This window comes from Colias eurytheme, chromosome 25, assembly GCF_061535395.1.
Source record: "Colias eurytheme isolate Ceu_HAF_F1 chromosome 25, ilColEury1 Martin Lab GWU primary, whole genome shotgun sequence".
Taxonomy (NCBI): domain Eukaryota; kingdom Metazoa; phylum Arthropoda; class Insecta; order Lepidoptera; family Pieridae; genus Colias; species Colias eurytheme.
This window is the reverse complement of record NC_143004.1, coordinates 2,514,820-2,526,418: the sequence shown is the minus strand read 5'-3', so window position 1 is coordinate 2,526,418 and position 11,599 is coordinate 2,514,820. Positions and strand designations below refer to the sequence as shown.

Here is an 11,599-nt window from a genome sequence, read left to right as displayed (position 1 = left end):
AACCATTGTAAAAGGCATTTGATACATTTTCTTTATAATAACAGATGAATTTGAATTCATATTCATGTGACAATACAATCTATCGACAATGCTTCGGGCAAAATTTAAAAAAATGTAAAATGAAATTACACACATTTTCCGATTTTCCGATGATCATTAAAGAATGCTCAAATTTTATTTATTTATTTTGTTACTGACTGAAAATCCTCAGTCTATTTATAAATGCCAAGGTTTACCTCTACTTTTTTACAGTTTTAAAAAGTATTATCAAAGGATTTGACCCTCTTTTGTCGGCACGTAAAACTGCGGATTACTTACAAGGAAATAAATACCTATTTCATAAATTCATAAGAATTCAACAAAATAGTAATTATTACCCTATTCGTGGAAGAAAAACGTAACTTTAAAGTAGGCATTAGAAAAAAGTAAAGAAAATCACCATAATGCCTCCAATTTAATATTTAGCGTACATTCTGTTCAAAAACCGGTAAACCTTGCGAACATATTTCAAATTTCACATACAAAGTTTTGCGTTCAAGTCGCGAAATAATTACAACATTATGTAAAACTAGCTGCGTGCCGCGGTTTCACCCGCGTGGCGCAGCCCCTGTTGGTCTTAGCGTGATGATATATAGCCTTTAGCCTTCCTCAATAAATGGGCTATCTAACACAGAAAGAAATTTTCAAATCGGACCAGTAGTTCCTGAGATTAGCGCGTTCAAACAAACAAACTCTCCAGCTTTATAATATTAAGTATAGCTTTCACGTTGTAAGTTTTGCGTTAAGTCACGAAATAATTACATAATGTAAAATGTTTAGCGATTGTTTTTTGTTATGTTAAGGTCTTTATCGGCGTGCGGAAGGTTAAACGTTTAAAAATAATATGGAATCGTTTAGGAATGCTTTTGTAGCGTAGCTTAGAATTTAAAAGTATTTTTGTTTTGTATACGTTTACGGTAGTTTCAATTATTTAACACTTACAACAGTTCTTTTTTTATACTTTTTATGCTGGTGAAAAGTATGATAAATATTATTTTTATAGTCCAAGATCCTTTCGTTTTGGTATCATTGAAAAGTGTGAAATGTTTTTATTTAAATTTTACATTTATAAGATTGTTATATTTCTAAAAATAAAACAAAGATACAAAATATATTCAAACATTTAATTTAGTAACAAAACCAACCGCTAACAAAATACTAAAACTGAAAGCCTTGAGTACCAGGCGCGCAAAAACAGCAACGTCCTTATTACCACAGCACAAGGGACACACGATCCAAGCGAACGTCTCGTCTTCATACAATTGTACCAGGATATCATCGGCATTCAGGAGCACGTAATTTTCTAACGGCTGCCATACATATAAAATGGAAGATTCCAGAACGATTACGGAGATGACAATCTGTGAATATTCAGTTATATTAGGGTGAAAATTTTACAAGTAGCTCTACATTGAAATTCTTCGTGATATTAGAATAAAAGTTTTAAATGGGTTTGAACATAAAAACTCTCTAACGCAGTAGGTCAGATATTATTTTGAAACAAATGTAAATACTTTTTAATGCTCGGACAAAAAAAGGAAAACAAATAATCGCTATAAATAGGAAATACTTGGGAGGACATATTATTATGTTTACTAAATACTCTGATATTCACATACTAGGAGAACATATACCTCGAGTATATATCGGATGGGGTTGAACGTGACTTTATAAATTGGAAACACGTGTATTTTCTCCAGGATAAGACAGATACTCAGCAGGAAGACCAGCTTCGATGTGGAGTGTTCGCCGGCTAGCAGGTTTACTGTAAAAGATATAATTAATGTAACTTTTAGGTACTTAGACAGTGAAAGTATGAGACTAAAATGTGCAGTGATTTTTCATGTATGGCTGACTAGTTCTACGCCTTCGGTAGTTTCATCTAAAACTTAACAAATTATATACTTAAACCTTCACCAAGAACAACTCTATCTATTAAAAACCTCGCATACAAATCCACTCCGTAGTTTAAAAACTCATGAACAGGTACTGAAAGACTGATAGCGGGAAGCGTCTTTGTATTACCACTATATTTATACTGTGGTATTACTATGTAGTGATTATACACATTACAACTGCTTTATTCTTAGTAAACATTGTAAAAAATGGCCAAGAGTTAAAAAAGTTGAGTGATCTTGTTACAGGCTTGACCCTTGGAACCCGTAGTGGCAACAAAAAAGCTCTGCTGAAGGCAACGAATTCGCTACACGTTGCCTAATTTTGGAACTTCAAAAGCTTAATTTCTATGACTAAATATTAGTATCGTAAAACCAGAGGTATTTTGAAATTGTGTAAAAATTTGTCGCTATTGTATGAAGCTCAGAAGCTTGGAGCTGTAAGAATTGTAAGGTTTTTCTTCTAAAATAATATCTTTACGTTCTGTTTTTACATAGATAGTGTTAGTTGATTACCATATCTATACTTTAACATTATAAAGCTGAAGAGTTTGTTTGTTTGAACGCACTAATCTCAGGTCCGATTTGAAAAATTCTTTCAGTGTTAGATAGCCCATTTATCGAGAAAGGCTATAGGCTATAGGTATATCATCACGCTAAGACCAACAGGAGTAGAGCACTGTGGGTAAAACCGCAGGGCACAGCTACTTATTAATAGAATTAGATAATGATATATAAGTTTTTAGCACTGAAAGAAATAAAGATATTTATTCAAATACCATTGTATAGAAGTGTTAGTTCATGTATTATCAATGCTAGAGCCAAAAGCACGGCAGCAGAACTGGTCATCTTGTCTCCATTTTATTTTTTGTAAAAACCATTTTCTAAAAATATAATTATACAAATCTGTACAGAATGTTAGGACAGTGTCACCAGAAATTGTCATTTAGCTAGACGTAAAATTAGAAGAATGTCATCTAACTTTTTTACTGACAATTTTTGTGAGGAATCCTGCTTAAGTAATTAGAAAACACTTAAATGCTTATAATATCTCAAAGGAATGGTTGGTTTTAAAAACAAGTTGTAAATAAGTTTGAGAATTATCTCCTACATTAGTACCTACTGTTAAAATATGTTTTACGAGATAATTGAAAGAAAATTACCTAAAACAACAGTTGCCAACAACTAACAACACATTAGCCATAAACAATTTTGAATCAGGAAACTACAAAATTGTGAGCAAAACAAATGTTTGCAATAATGATACCTACTGTAATAGACAACACTTTTAGCTTTTTCTTGTGATACCTACCTACAAGCCTACCTACCATTGAGCATTTCACACATTTATTTCATCTATACTAATAGTTGGTTAGTGTATATTTGTTTGGTTGTTTCAACGCGCTAATCTCAGGAACTACTGGTCCGATTTGAAAAATTCTTTCGGTGTTAAATAGCCAATTTATCGACGAAGGCTATACATCATCACGCTAAGACCAACAGTAGCGGAGCAATGCGGATGACACCGCAGGACACAGCTAGTCTAGCATCTCGATAAACGTTCGGATAATTTCCAACACTTAATTCAAATACAGCCCGTGCTTGCCGTTAAACAATAGAAACCGATAAACATTTCGCATTAACATCGCATCCCAAATCACATTTCCATTCAATATAAAATAAAAGAGTACTCGAAAAACCCATCTACACTAACAATAAAATGCGCTCGTCAAATAAACATTAAAGTTTTTATTGTACCCGACACGTTCGAGGAAGGACGCAAAATGTTTTTAATCCAAAGATAAAAATGAAATTCGAAATTGAATCTTCTAAAACAATTTTAATTATAATAATTGCTTTTGATTTGGTTACAAGTCTTCATGTTGTTGAAATGGATGATTCGTTGGATAGAGATGAAGTAAAATATAATAGTGATGTTGATTATGAAAAAGAAAAGAATGAAGATGATGAGATTAAAGTTTATTTGGAAGAAAAGTATAGATTCAAGAATGATAATACGTCTACTAGATTTAAAATAACGTTTGATGAAAGAATGGATCCAGGTAATGATACCATTTACTACGTAATTATCATTGGAGATGGGAATAAATATGGTCAAATATAGTACCTATAACTCAAAATCAAACTGCAACATTTATTTATTATATACTAGCGGTCCGCCCCGGCTTCGCTCGTGGTACATATGAAAAATAGATGTTGGCCGATTCTCAGACTTACCCGATATGCACAGAAAATTTCATGAGAACCGGTCCACCCGTTTCGGAGGTGTATGCAGACTAACATTGTGACACGAGAATTTTATATATAAGATTATAGGTATATTCAATTAGACTTCTATATTTGTATATTATATATACTAGATTTCCGCCCGCGGCTTCGCCCGCGTTTTCAAAGAAAAACCCGCATAGTTCCCGTTCCCGTGGGATTTCCGGGATAAAACCTATCCTATGTGTTAATCCAAGTTACCCTCTATATGTGCGCTAAGTTTCATTGTAATCGGTTCAGTAGTATTTGCGTGAGAGAGTAACAAACATCCATACATCAGTACATCCATACTTACAAACTTTCGCCTTTATAATAGTAATAGGATTCAATTAGAATTATAAAAATTCTGAGAATCACTGGATGTACATATATCTAAATGTTAATGAAACTAAATAAATAAATGACGTCAAACTTACATTATTTACGAAATACCTACTATATTTATTTTTTTGAGTTATTTCACAAAAAGCAAACCCCCTTTTCGACAAATTGAGTGTGAGAAATAACAATTTCAACATTTTAGAACCACCTACCACCACCAACTACCATAATCATAATATGACATCTATATTCTATATTATAGATAATAATACTAGCAGTCCGCCCCGGCTTCGCCCGTGGTACATATTTACGTTTTCTCTACGTAAGAACCATCCTCGTACTTCAAGGAATATAATAAAAAAAAGAATTAACGAAATCGGTTCAGCCGTTCTCAAGTTATGCGCTTACCAACACATTTTGGGATTCATTTTTATATTATAGACTAGCGGTCCGCCCCGGCTTCGCCCGTGGTACATAATATTTACGTTTTCTCTACATAAGAACCATCCTCGTACTTCAAGGAATATAATAAAAAAAGAATTATCGAAATCGGTTCAGCCGTTCTCGAGTTATGTGCTTACCAACACATTTTGCGATTCATTTTTATATATAAGATTATAAAGCTGAAGAGTTTGTTTGTTTGAACGCGCTAATCTCAGGAACTACTAGTCCGATTTGAAAAATTATTTCGGTGTTAGATAGCCTATTTATCGAGTAAAACCGCGGGGCATAGCTAATGAGAAATAAATTTACTCAAATTATATTATTTCTCATCCCCCTTCCACCACATTCCAGTATTCCCAGAATCAAACAACGAGCATCTAGCATGGGCATTCCGAGCATATGCCGTGCGGCGCATCGTGGGCGGCATGGAGACGAGCATATGCATGTATCCTTACAATGTGGCTATATCCAGGAATGGCAAGCATTGGTGCGGAGGATCGATCATCGATGAGCAGTGGGTGTTAACAGCTGGACATTGTATGGAATCGTGAGTTATGTTTGTGTGTTTACAATTTATTTCAAGGAAGCGCAGTCTCTCAATTCCACTAGTTTTTTTTGTGTTTGTCACCTCAGAAGTATCGAATGGGTGAAACGATGATGATGTTTTTTTTTTGAAAGTCATTTTTGTTATTTGAAAGCCTTCCAGTTGGTAACATTTAAATATATCCAGTTCTGACCATTTAAAGGTTTAGTGTTCTGTTAAAAAAATATGCTAAAAGTTAGTATCAGCTATTTAGAGTGGCTTAATAATTGTAGTGTTAGTGAATCATAAAATATTAAATCTATAAAAATAGATGAATCCTCTTTATTTTCATAATATGTATTTATAATTCAATCAAGGAAACTATTTATACATTATTTTATACCTCGAATAAGGGGACCACATATTATACAGGGTGTTTTGCACATGGACCGACATGATTTTTTGGGGGGTGGGGGGGGGTCATGTGCTATTTTCCCCCGTGAGACCCAATATCCTAAGTCTCACGGTAATCTAGATATGTTTTTTTTTATTTTTTTGAAATCTACGCGAAATCATGCTTTTAAATCGTCCTAGCTCTCTCCTAATCATGATACTACTGTTTCAGAGCATTTGATAGTGATAGTGATAAGAAGAAGCTGCAACCGTTCATCATCAGGGCAGGCAGTTCCTTTCATAATAGAGGTGGTTACCAGGCCAGAGTCAATAAGGTATGGTAATATTTTAGTACGACGGAAAAACGTAGTCGCAATTTTGTATTTTTCTGAAATTTTTGGAGAGCGGATAGAATATATTTTTGAAGTGAAAACTTCTTTAGCGGCGTTGGGTATAAAATCTTAAACTCGCGTCAGGACACGTGACCTGATCGAAAAAGCGTAAGACGGATGGATATCAAACATGCTCAACGTTAATAATCAAGTTTTCACTTCTGCCGGCACTCCCGGAGTGCAACCCGTCTTTTTATTTCGGAAATGTGCATATTTATTAGTTTTTAGAAATTAATAGAAACGTTAAAAATGTTATAGCAACTGCAATAAGAAAACTATCCATACATGCAACAAATATTGTTGTTTTTCATGATGTAACTTGAAAATGAAAGCTAATTCCAAAATTCAAAGGTTATTACCTGTTAGTAGAAGATTAGTAGGTACTAATACCAAATTTAAAACAAAATAACCTACATAATTCTAGAAACCTCCAATAGATAAAATTTAATTACTAAAACTTGTGATGCTTATAAAAAAATCTATATAACTACATTTTTACGATATAATTAATAAGGCTTCCTTTGTTGTACCTTTGAAGGTTAGATAGAAGATAAAGATTCTTGATTTCTTCGCTAATTACCGGATCCATTGAATTTTGAATGAGTGGCTGTCAAGAAGTTTTGACAGCGCTTGTTCTATGGCTGAAAAATTGATCACAATGATGATAAAATTAAAAATTGGGGCGATTTTCTTTCCTTAAATTATGAATTTAATGAAGATTATCAATCTAATTTATAGTTATGTTAAAGATGATGAGTTCCTTGGTTGAAAACGCTGATCTCAGGAACTGCGAAAAATTCTTTGAAATATTATATTCCAAAAGATTCCAATTATTTATACAAGTTTGGGTGATCATTTGTGCAAAACCAAAAAAGATGCTAATTTTTACTTAATTTAATTATTAAACAATAGCAAATGCACACAGAAGTTAAAAGTTTTCGTTAGACATACTAGCTTTCCAGCCGAGTCGGTCTCGTAAAGAAGGATCTTATCAAAAGTACCCGGCTTATTAATACTATACTAATTACTATAATTTCCAGGCATTTTTCCCAAAGGACTATTCACCAGGCAATGCAGATTACGATTTCACCCTGCTTCGCTTGGACCGACCTATGCCGATTGGCAGAAATATAGCAGTTCTGAATCTACCCTCAAGAGACTATGTTGTTAAATCTAATGATCTACTTATAGTCACTGGCTGGGGAAGTACTGATGTTAGTATTGCAACAGATAATATAATACTGTACCAGTATTGCTTTGAAATAAGTTACTTACATATTTGTGTTGGTACCTAGAGTTTTTTTTCGCATATTTCTATAGCTTTTTATATTTATTATTAGAATCTTCTGGAAATAAAAAACAAAAGGAGAGCATTTTAGGAAACAAAAAAAAGAGCATTTGAAGTTTGAATTAAAATCTAACATGAAACATCATGCATGGTCGTAGGAACAGCTCGATAAAGAACCGCCCTAAACTTTTTTAAACTTTAGAATGTATGTAGGTTCAAATCGTGATAGCTAATTCAAAATATATTTTTTATTTGAAATTCATCAACATTCCAATTTTTATCTAGGTTGCAAATATCACTTCGAAGGATAAGGCCACACTCTGCGATCTACAATTTTAAATGCTTTCTTTCTTTATTACTTCATATATTTGTTCTTTTATCCTCTTATATCTTTTTGTACAATAATTATTATTCCTTCATTCATTATATCCAGGAATCCGGTTTCGGCCACATCCCGGATCGTATCCGCTTCGTGCCCGTCCCGGTGATGCAACTCGACCAATGTCAGAAGGCCTACAGATTCTATATTACTAAGAGAATGCTCTGCGCCGGGTATGCGACTGGCGGAAAAGATGCTTGCAATGTGAGTTTTGGACTATTTTTTCATTAGAAAATCTATTATCCCTTACTTGACATATACGGGCAAAATCACGGCATTATTATAACTCAATACTGGACTGCCTAAGCCCTAAAGAATTTATTTTTCATGATTGAACATAGGCTGAAAAGCAGAAATAAATCCTTCACACATAGACTTAAAGTAAACAAGAACTTAAAGTTAGCATTACTTTACAAGTAACTCAGACTAAGCACAGGCTTTTGCTGCTTTTACAATATTTTTCATTGGTACTCCGCTCCTATAAGTTTTTACCGTGATGTTATCATACCTAAATATCCTCTGGCCTTCGTGGACTAACCAACACAATTTTTACGTATCGAACCAGTTGTGAACCTGAGATTTGCGCGTTTAACCGAACCAAATAAACTCTTGTAAGATAATAATATAATAGTATATTAAATGAAATAATAATTAAAATCAACAGCTAATAAAATGATATTTTCAGCACGACTCCGGCGGGCCAGCTGTGCGTGATGGAGTCCTCTTGGGAATCGTTTCGTTTGGCGGCAAACAGTGCGGTGACCCACGGTCACCAGGTAAATATATACAATTGTATAACTGTTTGTTTGTTTGTTTATTCAAAATAATATGAGGAGGATATTACATTAAATGACGTCCTCGGGCGAAGAACACCTGCTATAATATACTAAATAACGTTCAGTCAAGGTGTTTAAACAACTTGAAGAGATGTCCTTTAGTCATTCAATTAAATATCGTCATTTAATGAACACGCTAGTCAAATAGTAGATGAAACCAGATGACGGCAACATATGAATATAACCATCATAATTACATAATATTATAACAATTAATATAACCATTATTATAACTATATATATTCATAAATTGCATTTAAATAAGAGCGTATTGATATCTAAATTGAACATTTTGTAGTTTTCATACAATGAAACCTTCATATTTACAGATTCGTTGCAATCAAATTCGAATATTTACTATGAATAATTCATTTGAATGCATAATATTAAAGTGAACGAGGTAACAATATTCAGTAGGGAAAGAATGATTTCCATACATAGAGTTTTTGGTGGATATTTTAATCAAATAAATAAATTCACAATAATTTCCCTATTGTATAAGATTAATTAATACCTATAAAATTCTGTCCTTACTCCATAGTAGGTATGTAAAACACGATTTTTTTAACTTTGTTCTCATACGAATGCTGAAGAATTAAAAGACAATAAGCAACCTTTAAATCCAGCAATTATGACTCAAATCTCACTTCCAAAAATTAGACCTGACACACAGATAAACATAACAGATACACATCCATACCTACTCTTCATATTATTTAGACACAATTTTATGGTACATTTACATTTTACATCAAACAAACATAGAGCTAGAGCTTAGAGCAAGAGCATTAATTCGTGATCGTATAAATGAAAACTCGTATTCAGTGGTGTTCGAATGAGCATTCGCTCGTTTGATGTAAATGCACCATATGAAAATGATGTACGATAAAATTAATCAGTTAAATAAGAAAACTATCACAGAGTATTTAAAATTATACACACCTCTAATTAATAAAGAAACCTTTTGTGAAAATAATTAATAAACAATATAAGAAAATAACTATGATCCCAATACAGGTGTCTACAGCCGTGTAACAGAAATAACAGAGTGGGTGGAAGAAACAGTGACAGCCAATGAGGCTCACACCGTGCCAGAACTGAAGGCGAAGATTGAAAAAGCGCGGCAAAGGGAACGGGAGTTGCAGAAGTAAGTTCTAGATTGTTCTAGAAGGATGTGTCTAGGTTAAACTAAAAAGGTATTCCAAAATAGCATAGTATTACAATTTACATTAATTATTGTACGGAATGAAGAAGAGAAATTGCTGAACATAATATCTGTGTAAGAATTTTGATTCCTGCTAGATATATAATTGGCAGTTTGGCATATATTTTAGAAATGACTGATTGCTAAAAATACTAAAATATGTAGGTAATATAAATTTAAGATACTAAAATTCTCGATAAACAAGGAGTATTATTACCTACTTGAAAAAAATGTTAAATAATAATTTGGTTTGGTTACATATGCTTTGGTTTTCAAGTAGGTGAATTTATAATACCTATTATGATTTAGTATTTTCAATAATAACCTATTTAGTATTTCTAGCTTATTATAAGCCCTCAACCCCTCACCATAGCCTTGCTAAATAAAGTGTATTTATTATTATTAATTATTATTATATGTATAGATTTCGCGAAATTGTTTTTTGTTAATAGGTATAGGTACCTTATTTTTGGTGTTACAAGCTCACAGTTAGGCATCTTATAATATTATAAAAACATCCGTATGGATAGGGGATACAAAAATAAAATATATAGAGCCCTATTACTTAGTAAAGTTGTCGATTTTGAATGATAAAATAATATTTAGAAACGTTCTAGTTTTTCAGAGATAAATCAGTACAAACAAAAAAAATCTTTAGAAAATTTGTTTAGAAGCTTATTGAGCTCGTAATAATCACTAGAATATCGGTAAAATATAAGTTCTAGAGAGAAATATTTAATAACCCAGATGCTCTTGAAACCGCTTCAAAAGCCAATAACGGTACTCTTTGAAAGTTTCCATACAAAAGAAACCAAATTGAAAAACACCAATAGGGCTTCCACATTATTATAATGAGTTACTTGTAGCTTAAAATACAGATTTATGAAAATTCAGCTAGACATGATTTTTATATCCCTCGATACTCAGGATAAAAAAATCACTTTAAAAAGAGGTCGAGTATATTTTAAGTTAATTTTATTATTTAAATATATTTCAGTACCTAGGTAACACAAATAAATAGATCAAGAAAAACTCTTCACTGTAATACTACTTTAGAGATTAGACAGAGTTTGTAATGTACCAAAATGTATCTTTTAGTACTGCAAAGTGAAAATATAAAAAATGTTGTGTGGTTTTATGAAACCACGGTAAAAGTGAAACTGTTCGAACGGTTCCGAACACTGCTTTGTGTAGCGCATGTCGCGTGACGGTCGGCTGCCGAGTAGGTATACCTACTCGGCAGCCGCGATACACGCGACATGCGCTACACTGTACACAGACCAAAAAGTTTGAGACGATGTAAGTAATAAAAGTTTCACTTTAAAAAGTATATTATCATTCGTTAAAATTTCAAAACCGTAACATCCGCACCACATCGACATCCATCAATCAAAATGTATTGAAATATTGAAATACGTACAATCTCGTACAATACTTGCAAATACATAAACATGTCACAAACAGACAAAACATTCACGTTTAATCATAGTTTGGATTATGTCATTGAGAAATTCACAAGGAGAAATTATTCCAAAATTACATTAAGCTTTTATATTTAAATAGAGCACGCTACAAAGCTCTTGAGAATAACTTAATCTA

General features: G+C 32.8%; 1 protein-coding gene across 1 annotated transcript; it reads left to right on the top strand.

Moving 5' to 3' along the window:
• The first annotated feature begins 3,741 nt into the window (after window positions 1-3,741).
• On the top strand, window positions 3,742-9,947 carry LOC149897486 (trypsin-1-like). The gene is made up of 7 exons (XM_090116136.1): window positions 3,742-4,002; window positions 5,336-5,532; window positions 6,134-6,236; window positions 7,334-7,507; window positions 8,015-8,164; window positions 8,646-8,736; window positions 9,814-9,947. Exons 1-7 carry the CDS (start codon window positions 3,742-3,744, stop codon window positions 9,945-9,947), a joined length of 1,110 nt encoding a protein of 369 aa, XP_089972262.1.
• Window positions 9,948-11,599: the final 1,652 nt, after the last annotated feature.